The sequence below is a fragment of the Callithrix jacchus genome, chromosome 13, assembly GCF_049354715.1.
Source record: "Callithrix jacchus isolate 240 chromosome 13, calJac240_pri, whole genome shotgun sequence".
Lineage (NCBI taxonomy): Eukaryota > Metazoa > Chordata > Mammalia > Primates > Cebidae > Callithrix > Callithrix jacchus.
This window is the reverse complement of record NC_133514.1, coordinates 122209891-122233143: the sequence shown is the minus strand read 5'-3', so window position 1 is coordinate 122233143 and position 23253 is coordinate 122209891. Positions and strand designations below refer to the sequence as shown.

General features: G+C 46.4%; 1 protein-coding gene and 1 long non-coding RNA gene across 7 annotated transcripts; one reads left to right on the top strand and one right to left on the bottom strand.

The window, feature by feature from the left end:
• Positions 1-422: 422 nt before the first annotated feature.
• LOC108587918 (uncharacterized) lies at positions 423-2908 on the bottom strand. The gene is made up of 3 exons (XR_013525973.1): positions 2766-2908; positions 854-1031; positions 423-577 (listed from the first exon to the last, which is right to left on the bottom strand). It is a non-coding gene; the product is annotated as an uncharacterized LOC108587918 (long non-coding RNA).
• Positions 2909-5690: 2782 nt separating this feature from the next.
• On the top strand, positions 5691-23188 carry TXNL4A (thioredoxin like 4A). 6 transcript variants are annotated; one of them, XM_078348309.1, is made up of 4 exons: positions 6393-6449; positions 17075-17172; positions 17951-18054; positions 22002-23188. In XM_078348309.1, the coding sequence occupies exons 3-4, from the start codon at positions 18011-18013 to the stop codon at positions 22171-22173; spliced, it is 216 nt and encodes a 71-aa protein (XP_078204435.1). In that variant the 5' UTR covers positions 6393-6449; positions 17075-17172; positions 17951-18010; the 3' UTR covers positions 22174-23188. The 6 variants fall into 6 exon arrangements, 5 of the variants coding, with proteins under 5 accessions (XP_078204434.1, XP_078204435.1, XP_054100320.2 ...); XM_054244345.2 differs by having other exon boundaries at positions 6393-6733; XR_013525967.1 differs by lacking the exon at positions 22002-23188 and having other exon boundaries at positions 5691-6449; positions 17050-17172; positions 17951-18055.
• Positions 23189-23253: the final 65 nt, after the last annotated feature.

Below are 23253 nucleotides of genomic sequence, written 5' to 3'. Positions count from 1 at the left end.
ACATACAAGAAAACAGCTAAGCAAAACTAACAATGATCACACAAATCATATGATTTCTGAGCATTCTAAGCATAAGCAGAAATTAACCCCAGCTGGTTGTTAATGCTAACTTTAGTCATTTAAAAAGAATCTGCGAAGAAAAAAGCGAGGGAAGATCCAAGATGGCGGTTTAGGAGCAGCTCAGGATTGCAGCTCCCAGTGAAAGCATAAAGGGTGAGGGGACGCCACATTTCCAGACGGATCTTTATTGCCCACAGATCAGGAGATTCCCAGGCGGAGGAGCCCCATGGATTGCCAGCGTGGCTATTTTGGCCGGTGCAGCTATTTTGCTGACGCCCTGGTGTGGCGGTTCTTTGTACAAAACACACTGGTCTGGTTGCCCTTTTAAGCTGGTGATTGGAGCTCTGGGAAGGCAGAGTTGCCCATTCATCTGATTAAATAGGGAACAGAAACAGGGAGCCAGGCCAGGAGGTTCCCAGGCAGCGCCATTGTTTTAGCCAGAGCAGTGGGTCACCGCACAGGAAATCACACAGAAATCACACAGATCCCGGAGCCTTTTCAGCAGCCGACTGAACACCTGGGAGAGAGTCAACGGTTCAACTTAAAAAAAAAAAAGAAAAGGCTCTGAGGCAGGGAGCCAGGTGATCAGGCTCGGCGGGTCCCACCCCTACACACACCAAAAAAGAAAACAGCAATTGGAAATGCCCTGGGTTGAGAGTTTCACTGCAAGCACAGCGGAACCTGGGACGGTCCAGCTCTGTGGGGGAGGGGCGTCCGCCATTACCATGGCACGCCACCATAAAAAGATAAATAACAAGAATTTGCAAGGCAATATCCCAAACCACTTCCTTACCTGGGGATAGTGCCCAAGCTGAAGACTGCTCTCCACCAATGCAGAAGCGGACAGGCTGCCTCCCTTGATAGAAGCGAGTGGAAACTCCCAGGAAAAAAGGAGGGTTTTTTTTAAAAAAAAAAAAAACAGCAAATAAACCTCTGGTCCCCAACTGAAAAACACTGGAAGATCAGGATCCCTGCAATAAAGAGGTCCTGGACTTCAGCAAATTGTCCTGTTGGTTTGGCTATGTGTTAATGTACTTTGTGTAGGTCTAACCAACTCAGCCTTAATTGAAGAAGCTGGACAAACTCCATCTTAGCTTCTTCACTTACAGTTATTTTCCCTCCATTAGCTATGTAGCTGTAGGGTGTAGCTGGGGCCGGATGACACCAGGCACACCCAGGAATGCATTTGCTGATAAGATACCAAGTCAAGGGGTACCAGCAGCCCTGGGAATGCAGATGTTAAGTACCCAGAGCCCCCCGTGTCCATACATGGGGGTTGTATGTCTTTTGTGACAGCTTAAGCCCCTGCACCTGGTACTGTTTCTAGTTTATCTTTTAACTTTTTGCTTGCTCTGCTTCTGTGAGAAAAATTGCTTCAGTTAGGTTCCCCCTCCTTTTTCAAAGTAGGGCATATAAAACCACCTAACTCTTTGGGGCCGAGAGAAGTTTGGGCGTTAGCCGTCTCTTGGTCGCCGGCAATAAAGGACTCGTAACTCAAACCTCAGAGTGTGCTGCATTCCTTTACTTGCTCGGGTATAACAGCTGCAAGGCGCTGAGACCAGTACCAAGCACCAGCAGGAGAGCTGCTGCCGGCCAGGCCGGCTTCACTCAGGTGCCCTTAGTGGTTACCAGCTATCAATCGAGAAGAATGATGAGACCAGACTCAGTCATTTTAGGAAGCTTATTTGCCAAAGGTGAGGACTTGTGCTTCGGAGGCAGGTCTATGCCTTTCTCCAAAGATGATTTTGAAGGCCTTCAAATTTAAAGGGGAAAGAGTGGGATATTGAAAAGTACACATTTTTCAAGACGCGGGTAGGGAAAAATAGTCATTCATGCCTTTGTCTGGCTCAGTGAATCTGCATTATTATTATTTCACATAAGATGACATAGACAAATGGGGCAGAGGAATCTGCATTATGTAAGATAACATAGACAAAACAGGGCAGGGAACAATCAAATATGCATTTGCATCTGGTGGTGGTGGGGTGACTGTACCTGCAAAGATAAGCTATCAGTTCACATTACCATGGTGAAATTTTAACAGAACCACCTTAGGGAAAAAATCTTAGGGCTCACTACCAATTTCCTGTGGGCTTTATGGCTGGGGGAGGGGGGGGGGCATGTAGGTTTTCATCTTGTAGGCATCTTATTCAGGAACCCAAAGCGGGAGGCGGGTTTGCCTGACCCAGTTCCCAGCTTAACTTCTCCCTTTGGCTTAATGAGTTTGGGGTTGCAAGATTTATTTTCCTTTCACGGCATGTAAGCCCAGGGTCTAGGGGTGACGGCTGGGGATCGACCATCTTGTCTGACCACTGCCAGAGACACAGATGTGGTTTCTGTTCCTAAGTCCCTATTAAATGTTTCTCTCTAAGAAACTAGATTTGCCAGCCTCTTTCTTTGGCCTCTCAGCTTCCTCTGACTTTGGGACAGATATGTACTGGCCTGGCCACTGAGGAACAATCACTAACCGTTAGCAAAATGCAAATCAAAACCATAATATCATTTTATACCTACCAGGATGACCATAATACAAGGTTGTGAAAAGAAAAGATCTTGGGTCCCTTCCAGCTAGGAACTGCTCATGGCAAATCTGCCTCCCATTCTAGTCAGTCATCCCTCTGCTCACTGAGATAGATGCATATCTGATTGCCTCCTTTGGAAAGGCTGATTAGGAAGTCACAAGAATGCAACTGTTCATCCCTCACCTGTCTGTGACCTAGAAGCCCCTTTCCTGCTTTGAGTCTTCCTGCCCTTGCTTCAAGTTGTCCCGACTCTCCAGACTGCACCAGGCTGCTTCTTACATACACTGACTCGTGTCTCGTGTCTCCCTAAAAGGTATAAAACCGGGCTGTGCCCGGACCACCTTGGGCAAATGTCGTCAGGGCTTCCTGAGGCTGTGTCACGGGCACATCCTCAACCTTGGAAAAATAAACTTTGTAATTAATTGAGGCCTCAGATTTTTGGGGTTCACGAGGTACATGAATAACAAGTATGGGCAAGAATATGGAAAAATTGAAACCCTCACACATTGCTGGTGAGAATGTAAAATGGTGTAGCCACTTTGGAAAACAATTTGGCAGTACATTAAAATGTTAAAGTTACCACAGGAAAACTTAAGTCAGGCCGGGTGTGGTGGCTCACGCCTGTAATCCCAGCACTTTGGGAGGCTGGGGCGGGTAGATCACCAGGTCAGGAGTTCTAGACCAGCCTAGCCAACATAGTGAAACCCCCGTCTTTAAAAAAAAAAAAAAGAAAACTTAAGTCCACACAAAAGCTTGTACATGAATGTTCATAGCAGCACTACTCATAATAGTCAAAAAATGAACAACCCAAATGTCAATCAACTGTTGGATAATAAAATGTAGTATACCCATAGAATAGAATAGTTTTAAATTTTTTTGTTTTGTTTATGTAATGAAGTATTAATTAGCAATAAAAATAACTAGCTGCTGATGTCTGCTATAATATGAACCTTGAGAACATGATGTTAAACGAAAAAGGTCAGTTACAAATGACTCTGTATTTTGTGTTTTCATCTATATGAAATGTTTAGAATAGGCAAATCTATAGAGGCAGAAAATACATTAGTGGTTGCCAGGGGCTAGGGAATGGGAGGGAAATGGGAAATGACTGTTAATGGGTATAGGGTTTTTTTGGGGTGACAGCATTCTTCTAAAATTAGATTGTGGTATTGGTTCCACAACACTGAAAAACCACTTCACCTCAGATTGGCAAATTTTATAGTACACGGATTAGATCTCAACCAAAATGTTTATTAAAGATGTATCTGGAGATGGACAGTGGTGATGGTTGCGTAATATGAATGTACTTGATGCCCTTAAAAATTAAGGTGATAAATATTGTTATAAATAACACAATAAAAAAATGAGTTTCAATAAATGATCAGGGAACATTTGAGTCTTATACCTTAGCTTGGAACAACCCTTCTGTGAATAAAATGCTTGTGATGTGTTAAGCAACTGTGTTTGTATCTGAACTGTATGACTAACAAAATGACGGTAATTAATTTTTTAGAAGTCAATAACCTGACCTTAATAAGGGCTCAGATTTCTCCAGTGTGTACCTTGTGCCAATGAAGTACAGGGGATTTTGTTTCTTCATCCTATCTAACAGATGAGGAAACTGAAGTTTATTGAGATAACTTACACAAGGCACAGATGAACCTGAACACATCTTTATGAGTCCTCAACCACGACGCTTATGTTCTCTGCCTCTGCTTTACTCAATTATAAAATGAAAGAGAGTAAGATGATCTCTAACACCCCACCAACCTGAAATTCTTATTACAATAAAGCATTTCATATATAATTGGGAAATATTCTGTATTATGTAATAAACTTAATCTGGCCGGGAACGGTGGCACATGCCAGTAGTCCCAGCTACTCCGGAGGCTGAGGTGGATCGCTTGAACCCGGTTCTGGACTGTGGTGCGCTAGGCCAATGGGGTGTCTGCACTAAGTTCAGCATCAATATGGTGACCTCCCGGGAGCGGGGGACCACTAGGTTGCCTAAAGAGGGGTGAACCGGCCCAGGTCAGAAATGGCACAGGTCAAAACTCCCGTGCTGATCAGTAGTGGGATCGCACCTGTGAATAGCCACTGCACACCAGCCTGGGCAACATAGCAAGACCTCGTCTCTATTTAAAAAAAAAAAAAAAAAACTTAATCTGGCAGTCAGCTGCACTTGTGATTCTAATATTTACACTGTGGGTGCATATTATCAAAGCACCTTATGGTGCTCTGCCCCAGAGGAAACCAAACATGGAACCCATTTTTATCCCAAGGCCAGCAGGCTCCTCAGACTGCAGTTCTCACCATGCCACAGCCCATATGAGAGACACCACAACATCTGCATGATTTTTTTTTCTGTTGGTGGTGTTTTTGTTTTTTGGAGTTTTTTGAGATGGAGTCTCACTCTGTCACCCAGGCTGAAGTGGCGCAATCTCGGCTCACTGCAACCTCAACCGATTCTCCTGCCTCTGCCTCAGTCTCCTGAGCAGCTGCGATTGCTGGCGCGCCACTATGTCTAGCTAAACGTTTCTATTTTTAATAAAGACGGGGTTTCCCCCTGTTGGCCAGACTGGTCTCTAACTCCTGACCACAGGTGATCCGCCGGCCTCAGGCTCCCAAAGTGCTGGGATTACAAGCGTGAACTACAGCGGTCGGCTGTGATTTGTTTTAAATTTGTCATTCAAAGGAACAACAGAATGGCTAGACAGTAGACAAGAGTCCTACTGTCAATATCAGTTTGCAAGCCAGGGAGAGTCTCTAGCATGAACCCAAAGTGCCCTCTCAGAAGAACAAAGAGGTTAGAGGTTTTATTTTAAAAAGAGAAATGTTAACTTATTCCTCTTTGAGAAAGTTCATTGGCACTAATAAGGGCTTGGGGAGCTCTGACTGGTGAGCGAAGCCACAGGGCAAGATCAGGCCTGGAGGTGCTGCAGATTGTGCCGAAGCTATGGAAAAAAAAAAGTGGCTTCAGATCTGGCGCAGCGGTTCTCTCCTGTAATCTCAGCGCTTTGCGAGCCCGAGGCAGGCGGGTCACTTGAGGTCAGGAGTTCGAAGCCCCGCCTTACTAAGTACAAAAACATTAGCCGGGCTGGTGCCTGTAGTCCCAGCTACTGGGGAGGCTGAGGCATGAGAGTCGCTTGATTCTCCTGGGAGGTGGAGGCTGCAGTGAGCCAAGATCACACCACTGCACTCCAGCCTGGGCGACAGGGACTCCGTCTCAAAAAAAAAAAGTAATTTTTTTTTATAAAAAAAGAAAAAGAAAACCTGGTTTGGAGTTACAAGAGGTAGCTCCGCAGCCGGCCCGCTGGTGACATTCCTCATGGACCGCCCGCCCAGTGCTCACCCCATCCCGCCGCCCGACTCTGCTACGGCTGGACACGGCAACAACGACACAGCTTTTATGATCAAGTTTCACAAATGACACACGTGAACCATCTCCCTGACACACGGCACAAACGACCCGAAACAGGCACCAGAACGGAAGAAAACCAGCCCCATGACGGCCGTTCCGGGCCTCTCTGAAGACGTCCCCATCCGTGACGCGGGGGCAGCCCGGGCAGCAGCCGGCGGCCTCGGGGCAGGGCCCGGCGAGCCCGGGCTTCTCAGGACCACCAGGCCGCCTGGACGCCAGAGAAGAACCTCCATTCCGACACCTACCTGGAGAACCCCAACCGCGTTCCCACCAGCCAAAGACGCGCTCGCGCGGCGCCTACACGCACATGACGTCGGCACGCACGGCGCCTCTACGCGCATGACGTCGCACGCACAGCGCCTCTACGCGCATGACGACGCACGCACGGCGTCGGTGCGTGGGCGCACAGAGGTTCCGCCTGGCGGGAGTCCCAGTGGAGCTTGCTGGTACGGGCCGGAGTGGGTGTAGTGCGAGGGCCCCGGGGCTGCTAGGGCCGGGGAGCGAGGGACGGCTGTGCCTACTGCGCGGGGTCCTCCCTGGCGCCCGGCCTTGGGCCGCGGCGAGCGCGCGGGCCGCCATGTCGTACATGCTCCCGCACCTGCACAACGGCTGGCAGGTGGACCAGGCCATCCTCTCGGAGGAGGACCGCGTGGTCGTCATCCGCTTCGGTCACGACTGGGACCCCACGTGCATGAAGATGGACGAGGTCCTGTACAGCATCGCCGAGAAGGTAGCGCGCCGCGCCTCCCGCCCTGCCCGCCGCGCCTCCGCCCTGCTGGCCTCCCGTGGGGGCGCGAGCCGTTCCCCGAGGAGGGGCGGTGGCGCAGGCGTCGGGCGAGCGCTCTCCGGGATTGTGCCGGCGTTTCCCGCCTTTGTCTGGGGGGAGCGCCTATGTTTTTTCACATTTTAAAGGGTTTATGATACCCCTTTCCTCAAATGAATTAATTTCTGTTGATAAGGCGTTTTTCCCAAACTTAAGAGTGCAGTGAACAAAATACACTTGCAGATTTTTTTTTTTTTTTTTAAATTTTTTATTGGATTATAGGTTTTGGGGTACATGAGCAGAGCATGCATGACAGTTGCGTAGGTACACACATGGCAGTGTGCTTTGCTTTTCTTCTCCCCTTCACCCACATTTGGCATTTCTCCCCAGGCTATCCCTCCCCACCTCCCCCTCCCACTGGCCCTCCCCTTTTCCCCCAATAGACCCCAGTGTTTAGTACTCCCCTCCCTGTGTCCATGTGTTCTCATTTTTCATCACCCACCTATGAGTGAGAATATGCGGTGTTTCATTTTCTGTTCTTGGGTCAGTTTGCTGAGGATGATGTTTTCCAGATTCATCCATGTCCCGTTTGCGAATTCAACGCGGGCTCCAATCCTGGGTTGTTCTCACAGCGCCATCTTGAGTCCCCCTCCACACTTGCAGATTTTATTGAGAGTGCGGATCCTTACTTTAAAAGGATGTCATTTTTTGGTGCCTTATTTATTTGTTGTATATATAAAGCAGAACTTGGATGTTAATAGCATAAGAAATCTGTTTTTCTATTGGTGTTTTATCCCACCACGATTTTTGTAAGTCGTGTGATTTATAGCTTAGAGTGATTAAGAGGCAAAAAACAGGAGAAAATACAAATATGCATTGTTAGAACTAGTTTTCTGAATTATTATTTTTGAGACGGAGGAGTCTTGCTCTGTAGTCCAGGCTGGAATCCTGTGGCGCCATCTCGGCTCACTGCAACCTCCGCCTCCCGAGTCCCGGTTCAAGCAATTCTCCTGCCTCAGCCTCCTGAGGAGCTGAGATTACAGGCACGACCCACCATGCCCAGCAAATTTTTGTGTTTTTAGTGCAGTTGGGGTTTCACGATGTTGGCTAGGCTGGTCTTGAACTCCTGACCTTGTCATCCACCTGCCTCGGCCTCCCAAAGTGCTGGGATTACAGGCGATAGCCACGGCCCTGAATTTCTAATATTAGTACACTGAGTGGCCTTGGCACTTGCTTGCTGACGATAAAACTTCTAGGACACTATTTTATAACCAGAGATTTCATTCTTTTTCAATGGTTCCTCATAGCAATTTTAGGATGACTTTTATTTGGGTTTTGCAGCTGTAGCAATAGGGCAAAGGACAAAAAATATTAGGGTGTTAATAAAATATCTGCCATATTAATTTTTCATAAGTAATTTGAGAGGTTATTCTTTTTAATGAAGAGTAAAAGTAACATTGAAGCTATCTTTTATTTCACAAATGCTAAAGTAGGCTGGGTTAAAATAACTCCTTTGAGTAAAGAATAACAGATATAAGGATATATTTTATATTCAGGAAAGGAAAGACTATCTGGACTGCCATTTATTAATTTTTGCTATTTCTTATTTAGTAGGAGAGGCATGATGCTAGGAGCTGTTGGTATATTTTAGTTATCACAAGAATTTCTTGGCGTCTTACTAAAATGCATCAGAGATTCTGATTCTGTGGGTATGGCTGAAGTCCAGAAATGGCTTTTTAAGGAAGCCCCTCAGGGAATTCCGATATGACTTGACCTTGAACCACACACTGAGAAACCCTTCAGTGGGGTTCATGGACAGAGGAGGAGTGCTTTGATTACCAGCCGTCTCCCAGCCTCTTCCTCTTAGACACCAGGACGCTGACCACTGGAGGAGGTACCTAGGGGACTCAGGAGAGCAGCACTTCTCACACACTGGGGGTCCTGCCAGCCAGGGATTAGAGATGATGAGTGAGGCAGTGCGACGGCATCAGTTTTTCATTGCTTGAGCTGTAGTGGACAAGGGCAGATACTGGCAGTCCAGCCAAGAATTGACTAAGAGCAGTTTCCCAATAGGTAAATCACTGTGCTATTGACTGAGTTATGAGTTCTAGAATCTCTCACTGTTCTACCTTGCAAGTGGTGGCATAAACATCAGGTGGGGTTCCGATCCTGCTGCCTGGCAGCTTGAGGCTAGGACAGCTGGAGATGTGAGGGCCTTTGTCTCATCACATCCAAGCAGAGCTCAGCAAGATGCTCCTAGCTAGGAAACAGATTTTAGGTGTTAATGTAAGTGTTTAGGGTCTTCGGCAGCTTTGCTTTTTTCCCCCAGTTCTTCTATGTCTGTTACAGACCGAATCGCTGTATCATTAGTGGCCATACATAGTGGACACACACAAAATGAGCTCACTTTGGGTTTTTTTTTTTTTTGGTCTTTTAAAATAGTCTGATTTTGTTTTTGTGCAAAAATTTGCGTTACTTTATTAATTTTTAATGCAAATATTATAGTGTAGTTATTAAAAGCTCAAACCTAGTCGAGGCGTGGTGGTTCACCCCTGTAATCCCAGCAGTTTGGGAGAAGAGTGTGGGCAGATCACTTGAACCCAGGAATTTGAGACCAGCCTGGACAATATGGTGAAATCCCTTCTCTATTGAAAGTACAAAAAATTAGCCAGGTGTGGTGGCATGTGCCTGTAGCCCTAACTACTTGGGAGGCTGAGGTGGGAGAATCACCTGAGCCCAGGGAAATCAAGGCTGCAGTGAGCCATGATTACACCATTGAACTCCAGCCTGGGCAACAGGAGTGAGACCCTGTCTCCAAAAAAAAGGTGCAAACCTGAAATGCATGAAAAGACTATTCGTGTTTTGTGTTTTTCTTAGTATATGGGTAAAACATGACTTCCTAATTCTGGACGCACTTTTTGGATGAGCTCAACAGGAATTTTTGAAACGTAATATTTTAGTATAAAGAACAATATAACTATTTAAAAATTCCCCTGTGCAGAAATGGCAGACAATGAGGAGTCTTCCTTATTTTGTTATGAGTCCTGTCTGGATATCCCAGCTGTTTTAAAGTGAGTAAAAGTTGCAAATGTTCAGGCGGGACTTGAAAGGATTTCTCCTAGATGTGTTGTATTGATTTGCTGTTTCCGCAGGGCCCCCTTGACCTCATGCTGGATTAGAGTTGAGCTATAAACTTCAGGAAGAAAATTAGTCTGGAAACAGCTATGCTTTAAAGATTTCACAGGTGCCTAGGGTTTGCTAATAAGTGTGGGGCAATTCATTCGATAAAGTGATAATAAAAAATAAAGTTTTCAGCTGGGCACTGTGTCACATGCCTGTGTTCCCAGCGCTTTGGGAGGCCGAGGTGGGTGGTTCCCTTGAGCCCAGGAGTTTGAGACCAGCCCAGGCCACATGGTGAAACCCTGTCTGTACAAAAAATGCAAACATTAGCTGGGCATGGTGGCACATGCCTGGGTTCCCAGCTACTCGGTAGGCCAAGGCAGGAGGATGTGAGTCCTGGAGTTGAAGGCTGTGATGAGCTCTGATTGCACCACTGCATGCCAGCCTGGGCAACAGAGTGAGACCCTGTCTCCCCCGCAAAAAAAAAAAAAAAAAAGATTGGCCAGGTACAGTGGCTCATGCTTGTATTCCCAGCATTTTGGGAGGCCGAGGCGGGTGGATCCTGATGTCAAGAGCTTGAGACCAGCCTGGCCAACATGGTGAAACCCTGTTACTACAAAAAATACAAAAATTAGCTCGTGTGGTGGCACACGCCTGTAATCCCAGCTACTCAGGAGGCCAAGACAGGAGAATCGCTTGAACCCAGGAGGCGGAGGTTGTGGTGAGCTGAGATCTCACCACTGCTCTCCAGCCTGGGCGACAGAGCAAGACTGTGTCTAAAAAAAAAAGTTTTTTGTTTAGCAGCTGATTTAATGCACAGTTTTGAAGAGAGACAGTTGCATTCGTGTACCTTTGAGCTGTCTTTCCATTTTGTGGGAACAGTTTGTCACAGTAGTGCTTTGGGGTTCATTGTTCCTAAATCTCATGATGGGTGAGAAGACCGAATGGGACGTTTATTTTTTGTGTTAAAAAGCCCATGCAAGCCAGGCTGGCTCACAGATGTAATCCCAGCACTTTAGGTGCTGAGGCGGGTGGATCACAAGGTCAGGAGTTCAAGACCAGCCTGGCCAGCACAGTGGAACCCTGTCTCTACTAAAAAAAAATAGAAAAAGTTAGCCTGGCATGGTGGTGTGCACCTGTAATCCCAGCTACTCGGGAGGCTGAGGTAAGAGAATTACTTGCACCCAGCAGGTGGAGGTTGCAGTGAGCCGAGATCATGCCACTGCACTCCAGCCTGGGAGACAGAGAGTGAGACTGTCTCTAAAAAAAAAAAAAAAAAAAAAGCCCATGCAAATAGAGTCTAAAATAGCCTGAGTGAGTTGGGCATTGTGACACGGGCCTGTAATCCCTGCTTCTCAGGAGCTGAGACGGGAGATGAGCCCAGTTCAAGGCTGCAGTAAGCTGTAATCGTGCCATTGCGCTCCACCCTGGATGACGGAGTGAGATCCCATCTCTAAAATGAAACAAAACAAAAACATTCTTCAGTAGTATTACTGACTCATGATAGTTCGTTCTTTTTGTTTTTGCAAGAGTCATGTGTTGCCCAGGCTGGAGTACAGTGCCACAGTCTCAGCTCACTGCACCCTCAGCCTCCCGAGTAGCTGGGACTGTAGGCCTGCACCACCCCCACACCCTGCTAATTTTGTATTTTTAGTAGAGACGGGGTTTTGCCATGTGGGCCAGGCTGGTCTCAAATTCCTGGCCTTAAGTGAGCCACTCACCTCAGCCTACCAAAATTCTGGGATTACAAGGGTGAGCCACCATGCCTGGTCCATGATGGTACATTGTGATAAAAAGTGCATGAGGCAGAGAGATGTTTATACAACTTCATAGGTGCCGTATTGAGGGGGTCTATCTTCAGGGTCATGTTAAGGATCACAGCATGTCCATTGAACCAGCGGGAGTCAGCACTCAGCTAGATGAGGAATCTTGTAGGAACAAACGGGATGATTTTTGGTGTTTCCTATGGATTTTTGTCTCTGGATAAAAAGCCTTGTAGCTAGCAGCAAGGTACAAGGGGTAGTATTGAGTGGTGGTTGAGGGCGCAGACTCTAGCTAAGCTCTTGGTACTTTGTAACTGTGTGAGCTTTTCTCACCTGTGGAAAGGGGAGACCTGCGCCTAACTCACAGGGTTGTTGTGGGATTAATAGAAAGGTTTCTAGAGTACTCCTGTCACATAGTAATGTGAGAGAAGTAATCATAGTAATAACAGTGGCATTATTACCTAAGTTTGCAAAAGAGTTATTGTGAGAGCTGATTAGGACAAATATTAATTTAGGAAATCGAGTTTCTCAGTTTTTTTATGGCTTTGAAATGAATTACCTAAAAATGTAAAAAATCAACACTTCAAAAATTTGTTGTGCTGATCAACTCCCCAGAACACTTTTTCCAGAATTTCCAGTGTTTTCTTAGCTGGTTGAGGGAATCCGTACGAAAGTGTAGAACAGTGGTTGGTGGTATCATCTGCCAGCCTTTGGCTGTGTGTTTTGTAGTTATTTCATTGTAACTTGGAGGTGGACTTAAAGGCATGTGGAAGAACTGCTGAGCACTTTAATAACTGACTTGTGTAAAGAGAAAGAAAGTGGCCGGGCGCGGTGGCTCACGCCTCTAATCCCAGCACTTTGGGAAGCCAGGCTGGTGGATCGCAAGGTCAGGAGATCGAGACCATTCTGGCCAACATGGTGAAACCTCGTCTCTACTAAAAATACAGAAAAGCTAGGCATGGTGGCACATGCCTGTAGTCCCAGCTACTCGGGAGGCTGAGGTAGGAGGATCTCTGGAAGCCGGGAGGCAGAGGTTGCAGTCAGCCAAGATCATGCGCCACTGCACTCCAGCCTGGGTGGGAGAGTGAGACCCTGTCTGTAAAAAAAAAAAAGCAGCCTTTGTTGAGGAAGTCATGGGTGACTTGGCAGAGCAGTGTGGCTGCACCCCCAGCTCCTCCTCCGAGTGCTTGGTCATTGTGGAAATCCTGCCGCAGATGCTGCTGGCTGTCTTCTGATGTTTGCCCTCAGCTCGTGCTTCTCCAGTCACCCCACAGATGCCATTTCACCAAGAAAAGAAGGGAGTGGGGGTATAGGGAGCTCCCTTCTGCCTGCGTCTTCCAGCCTCTCCTATCTCAACTCCTAAGTCCCACAGCAACTTCCCTCTCTGTCCGTAGCCACGCTTCCTGAAATTTGTCCACACTGAAGTCCTCTGTTCCTCAGTTCTTCAGCCCCTGCAGTGTCACCGTCCTGTCCAGCCCCCTTTGGTGACCTTTCTGGGGCACTTGGCACAGCTCCCTGGAGTCTCCTGCCTTCGTTTCTGAGGCTGCCTCCCTGGCATCCCTTTCCTGCCCCCAGCTCTAAAGTGGGCTTCAGTGCTAACTCCCAGGCCTTTCCTGGCACCCACCGTCCTGGCTGGGGTCATTGCTGGGTGCAGGTGGCAGCGGTAAGGTAGCTCTCTCCAGCCCAGACTCCTTTGTCCAGCTTCAGGCCAGTCACTACCCGAGGGCCTTTTTCTGTGGGTGTCCTTTAGTTTTCTCAAACTCAGTGTGTACAAAACTGAACTCTTCAATCTCTTCTTTCTTAGAAGTAAGTACATACATAGCCCAGAATCCCCCAAGTGGAAAAGGTCCTCTGTAGGCCAGTCCACCTGCATGTCCCTCCCCATTGTCCTGCACCTCTGCTTCCTTGCCCTGGTGCTGGATCTGAGACCTGGCTGCTGTTCCTGTGTCTTTCTGTTTACACGTGGAATTCTCTGCAGACAGTTATTCCCCACCGCCCCGTGACTGTGCCACTGCCCCTGCCTCCTGTGGGTAGGCTGATTCTGTCGAGGCTTGGAGGAGGATCTGTCATCCAGAGCTCGGGTGTTGGAGCCAGACAGGGTCCATCGCAGCTCTGCCCCTTCCCTGTGCGGCCGGGTGTTGCATGACGTTTCTGAGCCAGAATTCCATCACTTAAAACATCAGTGACATCTATTTAGAGGTGTTGAAATAATTAGAATCCATGAGTGAGAAGTGCCTGATACATAGTGGATTCTCGAATGTTCATGAAACCTGTGGTGAAATCAGGGGACATCCAAGTTCTCGCGACACATGAGCTTGACGTGGTAGTTTGCTTCTGTTAGAATTGTCTGGGTTTGATGCAGTGGGCCAGAGCTTGAAGGCTAGAAGAGATTGACATTTGTATCTTTAAAGTGACATTTACTTAGTTGCCCTCTAATTGTTACATTGTTGCTGCAGCAGCTGCTACTGTTGTTACTATTATTTTGAGAAGGAGTCTCTGTCCCCCAGGCTGGAGTTCAGTGGTGTAACTCAGCTCACTGCAACCTCCGCATCCTGGGTTTAAGCCATTCTCTTGCCTCAGCCTCCCAAGCAGCTGGGATTACAGGCGTGCACCCCCACACCGGCTAATTTTTGTGTTATTAGTAGAGACAGGGTTGCACCATGTTGGCCAGGTTGGTCTTGAACTCCTGACCTCAAGTCATCTGCCTGCCTCAGCCTCCCAAAGTGCTGGGTTACAGGTGTGAGCCACCTCGCCTGGCCCTGCGCTCTGATTATTAAATGCCTACAAATTATTAAAAACCGCAGATGGTTATAATATTTACTATTTTTTACATGGAAGAAAAGGGATGATAAAAATTTGTTGTGACCTTTCTTTTTTCTAAGTACACAATTTACAACCCTGTCCAAATGATATTTCAAGTAATTTAGTATTTGCAAGGTAATTCCATAAGTTAATATAATGTTACTGGTGTTTATTGCATCTGTCCCTGATCAAGGTATTGAAAGGATAAAAATTAATATTATTTTGACTTTCCTAATGCCTGTGAACATTTTATTGGTCTATTTATTTTAGCTTCTGTAGGGAAGTACGTTTTGTTTAAGTCAAACCAAGACAGTTTATTAGTTTGCCATGAAAATAAAACTGAGTTCTGGCAACCTGACCAGCACATTCTCACCATGGGCATTGCAGGAAACCAGAGTTTCAGAAACGGGTGTTGTCAGAGTGACCGCACCCAGAGGGGCCCATGTCTAACACAGGCGTCACCTTGGGGTTTTGAAAGCAGATGGATGGCGAGGCACATGCTCATGCAGTGTGCCGTGTGCTGGAGTTCTGAAACAGTTTTCTTCTCCAAAGCTGAAGGCCAGTAGAGTCCTTGCGAGGTGTGAGCTTTCCCATTCCCCCCTCCCCACCCTGCTCTGTGGTTTAAATTTCCATCTTAATTTTTTTTAGAATTCCCAAAAGTAGAGAATATAGTGAACCCCTCTGTCCCTGTTGTTCCACTTCAACACTTGCCGGTGTTCGGCTAGTCTTGTGTTACTTACCCCTCATTTTATTAGGCTGCATGTTTCATGCAAAGCCCAGATATTATTATTTTGCCTGTAAGTTACAATCAGGTTTTAAGAATTAGTTTTATGTAGAGAAATGTTGTGCATATCCCATAGATTTCCTGTGATTGCTGTGATAGGACGCCGAAAGCTGAGGGGCTTCAAACAGCAGAAACTCACAGTTCTGGACACCAGGAGTCCAGCATCACGGTGTTGTCTGGGCCAGGTCCCTTTGAAGCCTGCCAGGGAGAGTCCTCGTGCTGCTCCCAGCTTCCAGTGCTGCCAGCAGCATCTTGGAGAGCCTAGGCTTACAGACGCCACTGCAGTCCTTGGTGCCCCCAGGGCCCCCATCCTATGTCTTCAAGTGGCCATTTTTCTGTAAGGACGCCAGTCACAGCAGATTAGGGCCCACCTACTCCAGTGTGACCTCATCTTCCCTTAACTAACTACGTTGGCAGTACCGCTTCCAAATAAGTCACGCCCTCAGTACTGAGGTTTAGGACTTCAACTGTTTTGGGGACACAGTTTAACTCATAACACATGTAAGTGGCTACAAGCTTTCTAAAGGGCATTGAGTCCGTATTTATAAAGAGCCTTTAAAATGTCATATTCTTTATTCCAGAATTTTAGGAATTTGTCCTTAGGAAATAGTGAAGCATGTATACAGATTTAAGGGGAAAATGTTCACAGGTAAATAATTGACGTTAATGAAAAATCAGAAAATAACAGAAGAATGGCGTAGGAGGCTCTTCTCATTTCTATAAAGAAATACATGAGACCGGATAACTTATGGGAAAAGAGATTTAATGGGCTCACAGTTCTGCAGGCTGTGCAGGAAGCGTGGTGCTGGCATCTGCTTCTGGGAGGCCTCAGGACCTTCCAATCATGGCGGAGGCAAAGGGGCACAGGCACGTCACATGGTGAAAGCTGGGGCGGAATGTCCCACACTGAAACAACTGCAGCTCATTACCCCGAGGACAGCACCAAGAGGATGATGCTCAACAATCATGAGAAATCCATCCCATGATCCAGTCCCCTCCCACCAGGCCCCACCTGCAGCACTGGGAGTTACGTTTCAACCTGCGATTTGGGCAGGCACAAATATGCAAACTATATGGAATGGTAAAGTAATGGCACAGCCGTTGGATGAATTTTTGGAAAGTAGGTAATGTATGTGAAAGTGCTCATAATTAAAGCAGGCTACAAAATATTGTAGTATGATCACAGTATGACCACATTTTGCTATGTAGTAACAGAAATCGTATGAACAAATTATTAAAAATATATCCATAAGAAAGATGGGAAAGAATATAGTAAAAATATTGCCGGATGTGGTGGCTCACGCCTGTAATCCCAGCACTTTGGGAGGCCACGACAGGCATATCACCTGAGTCTAGGAGTTCAAGACTAGTCTGGGCAAAATGGCAAAACCCTGTCTCTACAAAAATTAGCCAGGTGTGATGGTACGTGCCTATAGTCCCAGCTACTTGGAAGGGTGAGATGGGAGGATCGCTTGAGCCCAGGAGACCCAGATTGCAGCGAGCCAAGATCTCACCACTGCATTCCAACCTGGGCAGCAGAGCCAGAGACATCCAAAAAAAGATAATAGCAGTCACTCCTGGGTGTTGGGGTTGGAGGTGATCTTATTTTCTTTTTATTTTTCTGGCTTTTCTAAATCTCTGATAAACTTGCAATTTAAAAAAATTACAGAAAATTAGTTATATGCATTATTGGGGGTGCTATTAGTATTTGTAAGTGCTCAAGCCTAACTGAGGGGAAATGATGGCAGGATTCTACAGACATATTTTAGAGCAGCTGTGAGATGCATGTAACTATGTTTTTTTTTTTTTTTGAGACGGAGTTTCACTCTTGTTACCCAGGCTGGAGTACAATGGCGCGATCTTGGCTCACCACAACCTCCGCCTCCTGGGTTCAAGCAGTTCTCCTGCCTCAGCCTCTCGAGTAGCTGGGACTACAGGTATGCGCCACCATGCCCAGCTAATTTTTGTATTTTTAGTAGAGACGGGGTTTCACCATGTTGACCAGGATGGTCTCGATCTCTTGACCTCGAGATCCACCCGCCTCGACCTCCCAGAGTGCTGGGATTACAGGCGTGAGCCACCGTGCCCGGTGTAACTATGTATTTATAAAAGTACAAATTTTAAAAGTTCATGTAGATGATTATTGCTAGATCATAAATGATATATCTGTGGACATTTTCTGCAGGACTTCCATAACTTGTTACGTGAATGATATTTAATTCCTAGACTATTCTGGGAAATGGTAAAATGAGGCAGAAGGAGCCAGTGGCCGAGGTCCCCCTAGTGTCTCATGATCTTCTCACGTGTTTGCTGCACTGGGAAAACGTTGAATTAGTTTGAAAATTTCCCTGGCATGGTGGCTTACTCCTGTAATCTCAGCACTTTGGGAGGCTGAGGTGGGATGATCACTTGTGCATGGGACACATGGCAAAACCCCATCTTTACAAAAATTAGCCAGGCATGGTGGCACATCCCTGTGGTCTGAGCTGCTTGGGAGGCTGAGGTGGGAGGATGGCTTGAGCCGGCAGTGAGCCATGATTATGCCACTGCACTCTAGTCTGGACCACAGAGTGAGACCTTGTCTCAACAAAACAAAACAAAAGTTACCCTGTTCACACAAATTCTTGGTTTTGTTTTTTCAAGTGTGCTTTTATAAAATGAAAGCAAAAGTGTCTGTTTTTTCAGTTTGTTTGTTTTTTTTTAATCTCCTTTTAGGTTAAAAATTTTGCAGTTATTTATCTTGTGGATATTACGGAAGTACCTGACTTCAACAAAATGTATGAGTTGTACGATCCATGTACTGTCATGTTTTTCTTCAGGTACGTTGTCTTCAAGTAGTTACTGAAATTCAATGTTGTCAGTTTAATGTAACCAAGATCGCTTTATTTTATTTTGAAGGAAGTTGGTTAGAGAGTCATATTCCAATATCATTTGTATCACCAGGCAATCAATCAGTGTGAATCCTTTAAATAATTTTCAAAGTAACAATTCTAGTTTTAGCATTTACTCAGTAACAAATTATCCTTTTGAAATAACTTTGCCGGGAAACTTAGGTGAAGTGTAATTCAATGCAAGACATTTTACTGACATTTTAGCTACCTTTAACTATAATCTGTTCCTCAAAAATGTTTTGTAAAATAACTAATTTATTAAATATGATATCATCAACTTTAGTGGTCCTTTTTATACCCAAGAGGAACACCGGAATTACTTTGCTTGTAAATACAGTATTATTTTAACAGCTCAAAAATTTCATTATGAAATTTAATTGGGAAAGAAATCACCATCTGATGCTGTTTTTACTTCTCATAGTTACCATAGAGGTTCGCGAATTAGCTGTATGAGCATTAGCGCATTCTCTTAGAGCGGGGCCTCCTACCTGGTGAGGAAGGTCAGGGGGGTTGTGTAGGGTATGTATTAGTTTTATACTCGTTGTAAGGAATTAGCACACATTGAGCAGCTAAAATCAATACCCTTTTCTGAGCTCACAGCTCTTTAGGTCAGACGTCCAGGCAGGGTCTGCTGGATTCCTGCTCAGGGTCTCACAAGGTCCAAACCATGGGCTGGGTGCTTATCTGGAGTGTTTGGGGGTTTGTTTGGGTTGTGGGCAGAGTCCGGCTCTTTGTGGTGACGGGTCTGAGATCTGCTGCCTTGCTGCTGTTACCTGAGGCCACTCTGCTGCAAGAGACTCTGACTTCCCAAAAAGTTCTGCCTGAGATAATGCTCTGATTTTAGAGGACTGTTAGCAGATTAGACTTGCCCAAATAATCCAGGATAATCACCTCATTTTATTTATTTATTGATATGGGGTCTCTCTCTGTCACCCAGGGTGGAGTGCAGTGGTGCGATCACAGCAACCTTGAACTCGTAGCTTCAAGCCATCCTCCCGCCTCAGGCCGCCACAGCGTGAGCCACTGCCGAGTTTCTGGGTGCATTTCTGGGTGTCGGGACACCCTCCCCTGGACGTGCCCTCAGGCTCCCTAGCCACCTCCTATTTGGTTGAGAAGATCTGTGAGATGCACCCTGCATTTATTGTGAACTTTGGATCTTTCCTAGGTTTCAGCAAAGGTTGCGTGACTGACCCTCATCCTTCACTGTGCATTCAGCAGCCATTTCATTTCAGCACGTTTGGCCCTCTGGAGAGGCTTAAAGATTTTTTTCCTTTTGCTAACAGTTCTTACACCAATTTGTTTCTTTCCGCTCTTGCAGGCAGCACCTTCGAGACTTTGTGTGGAAGTTTTCGCAGCTAACGATCCCAAGTGTGCTGCTCGTGAACTCTGATTTCCCATAACTGCAGACCCCATGTCCCTGATACTCGGCCACTCTGTAATTAGGGTCCCCTTTCCTCCATTTCTCAGTAACACACTCCTCACTTCCTTCCGAGCCCACACCACGCATTCCCGAAGTCCGTATGTTAACATTTTGTTTGAGGCAGTATAGGCCTTATCTATCTTGCCTCTCAGAATTCTTCAGGTGAGAACAGGGAGGGTCATCTTAGGTTCCTGTCCCCCACAGTGTGCAGCGGAGGCCAGTTTGGGGCTGGAGATGCTGTGAGGGGCAAGGAGGCTGCAGGGAACAGCCTTGGGTGGCAGCAGTAGCTTAGTATTGTTTGATATTTTTAGGACTGAGCTGTACTCAGAAGAGGAGATGAACTTCCTTCTGCTCTTTCTGTGACTCAGAATTTTAAGACAAACGGGACTTTATGCACCAGACTTACATCTTAAGCCACCACCAGGTTGTGGTCTAGTGCTAGGGCCTAATGTCAGCTAAGACAGGGTTCCCACGCTCATAAGGCTTTGTCTGATAGAAGAAACAGCTGAGTAAGTTAGCAGAGGGTACTGAAGAAGTGAAAGGAGGCAGGTGTTTATGAGATGTAAATATTGAAGAAGTAATCCTGTCAGATAGGGCTGCAGGGAAGGTACTACCGGCAGCTTCCAGTGTAGAGGGAGCTTGGTGCACGCTGCGTGTAGGGCCTGCCTGCAGCGTGGACGGTGAGAGGGCAGCCAGGGGTGGGGTCCAGAGCCTGATCAAATTTGCCTTTCCTGAACCAGAGACTTCACGGGGAATACTTTTCATAGAATAGTGGGTGGAAGCCAAATGCATGATCTTGTGGAAGTGAATGTTGAATTAAAAACCAGTCTTCAGGTGGGGCACACCTGCAGCCCAGCCACTCTGCAGGCTGGGATGGACTGGAGCCCAGGGTTTGAGTCTGACCTTAGCAACCTAGACCTCGTCTCTAAGAAAAATCATCAGGCCAGGTGCAGTAGCTGATGCCTGTAATCCCAGCACTTTGGGAGGCCAAGGTGGGAGTATCACTTGAGGTCATGGTTTGAGACTAGTCTGGGCAACATAGGGATACCCTATCTCTACAGAAATACTAAAAATTAGTTGGGTATGGTGGAACATGCCTGTGGTCCCGTTACTTGGAGGGCTGAGGTAGGAGGATCATTTGGGCCAGGCAGTTGATTTTGCTGCTGTGCCCTAGCCTGGACGACAGTGAGAACCCATCTCAAAAAAAAAAAGGAAACTTCAGCAAACCAGGATAAATGTATGCCAGTACAACGAAGGGTTAATATCATTATCTTGTAAAGCGCATTCAAGTATTCATGAGAAAAAGCACTAGTCTCTTGAAAGAAAAGTATGTAAAGAATCATCTACTTTCCTAACCATAAACATGCAAAATGTCATCTTCATTTCATAGTTGTAGGGATTTATTTTTTTTTTTTTTGAGACGGAATTTCGCTCGTTACCCAGGCTGGAGTGCAATGGTGCGATCTTGGCTCACTGCAACCTCCGCCTCCTGGAGTCAAGCAATTCTCCTGCCTCAGCCTCCCGAGTAGCTGAGACTACAGGCACGCGCCACCATGCCCAGCTAATTTTTGTATTTTTAGTAGAGACGGGGTTTCACCTCATTGACCAGGATGGTCTCGATCTCTTGACCTCGTGATCCACCCGCCTTGGCCTCCCAAAGTGCTGGGATTACAGGCACCGTGCCCAGCCTTGTAGGGCTTTTAATAGCATTTATGTCAGTGCTCAGAAGAGCACCATGAAAAACTTAGTTTTTATCAGGTGAATGAGTGCAAATTAGATGGGGTCTCATTTTGTTATCCATGTTGGTCTGGGACTCCAGGCCTCGAGTGATCCTCCTGCCTCAGCCTCCCAGAGTTTTGGGATTACAGGCATGAGCCATTGTGCGTGCCATCCTTTTGTAGCAGGAGCGGCCGCGGGAAATGGATCTCTCAGACACTGAATACAGGAGGAAGGAGTTTATTTGGCCGGGAGCAAGGTGGCATAGTTGCCTAACAGCCAAGCTCCCCTAACAAAGGAAGGTTCCTTCTTTATGGAGGTTTATACCTTAGATGTTACATGTTGAAGAGTCTTAGGTTCATAGCTTAACATACGAAAAGGGTCTCGGTTTACAGTCTCAGGAATTACGTATGAAAAGGGTCTCAGTTTACAGTCTCAGGAATTACATATGAAAAGGACTTTGGTTTACAGTCTCAGGAATTACATATGAAAAGGACTTTGGTTTACAGTTTTAGGAATGAAAAGGGGAAGTTTACAGTCTTAGGAAAAAGGGGAAGTTGATCTGAGATGCCTGGGTCTCCCTGGTCACTTTGACCTTTTAATTTCCCCTTAGAATATTTGTCCTAAATACAGAAAAATGCAGGAAAAAGCATGGTGGACAACGCTTTGTATTTTTACAAACACATTTAGACATTTTAAAGAGGTTTTCATGAGAATGGATGTCCGTGTTTCTCTGCAGGAACAAGCACATCATGATCGACCTGGGGACGGGCAACAACAACAAGATTAACTGGGCCATGGAGGACAAGCAGGAGATGGTTGACATCATCGAGACGGTGTACCGCGGGGCCCGCAAAGGCCGCGGCCTGGTGGTGTCCCCCAAGGACTACTCCACGAAGTACCGATACTGAGGCACCCTCGGTCTGCGTGGTCAGTGTTGTGCAGCCTTTTTTGTGAGGAAATGTTTTAAGTTATTTAAAGCCTTTGGAGCTCCAGGGCTGGAGGACCTCTGAGATGGAATTGATTCCAGGCCTTAACTAACTGAAATAAACAAGCACGTCCTACTTGTTTGTTCTTAGGAAACTTGAATAGATGACTAATTTTCCAAGTCAAAGTTAATTCTTATCCTTGGAGTAAAATGAAGGTGTTTATCCATTGAGGCTTTGTGTTTTGCATACTTGATTTGTTTGCTGGGGGTGTGTGATGGCAAACCACAAACCGGGTGGCCTCAACAGAGATGTATGCTTTCACATCTTTGCCCGCTGGAGGTCCAGGATCAGGGCTTCGCAGGGTGGGTTCCTTCTGAGGCTGTGAGGGAATCTGCTGAGGCCTCTCCCTGGCTCTGGGGGCTGCCAGTGATCTTTTCCGTTCCTTGGTTTGTGGATGCTTCGCCCCATCTCTGCCTTCACTTTCAGTTCACATGGTGTCCTTGTGTGTGTGCTGGTCTCAGGACACCATTAGTGTTGGATTGGGGGCCGCCCTGCTCCAGCATGTCCTCATCTTAACAAATTACATGTACAAGGATCTTGTGTCCACAAAAGTCACAGTCTGAAGTGCTGGGGGTTAGGACTTCAATATATAAATTTTGGGGTTACACAGTTCAACCCATGACAGAATCCAAAGGCTTATTCTTACTTGGTTATAAATACAGTACAATAAACTGTTGTTTAGAGCCTTCCCGTTAAGGAGTAGGACATCTATGTTTTTTATTTTTCCCAGGATTGTATTTGATGTAAACATATTTTCTGTAGCAGCCATGGCGTTTTCAGTTCGTATAGTTAGAAAATTTCCTGATTGGCCGGGCACAGTAGCTCATGCCTGTAATCCCAGCACTTTGGGAGGCCAAGGCGGGCAGATTGTAAAGTCAGGAGTTCGAGACCAGACTGACCAACACGGTGAAACCCGTCTCTAATAAAAATACAAAAATTAACCAAGCGTGGTGATGCATGCCTGTAATCCCAGTTTCTCAGGGGGCTGAGGCAGGAAAATCG

Excerpts from the sequence above, each read along its gene's own strand:
- TXNL4A (XM_078348308.1), top strand. The coding sequence starts at position 6,088 with ATGACGGCCGTTCCGGGCCTCTCTGAAGACGTCCCCATCCGTGACGCG. Across the intron at positions 6,450-22,001 it reads AGTCCCAGTGGAGCTTGCTG|GAACAAGCACATCATGATCG; the intron begins GTACGGGCCGGA and ends GTTTCTCTGCAG.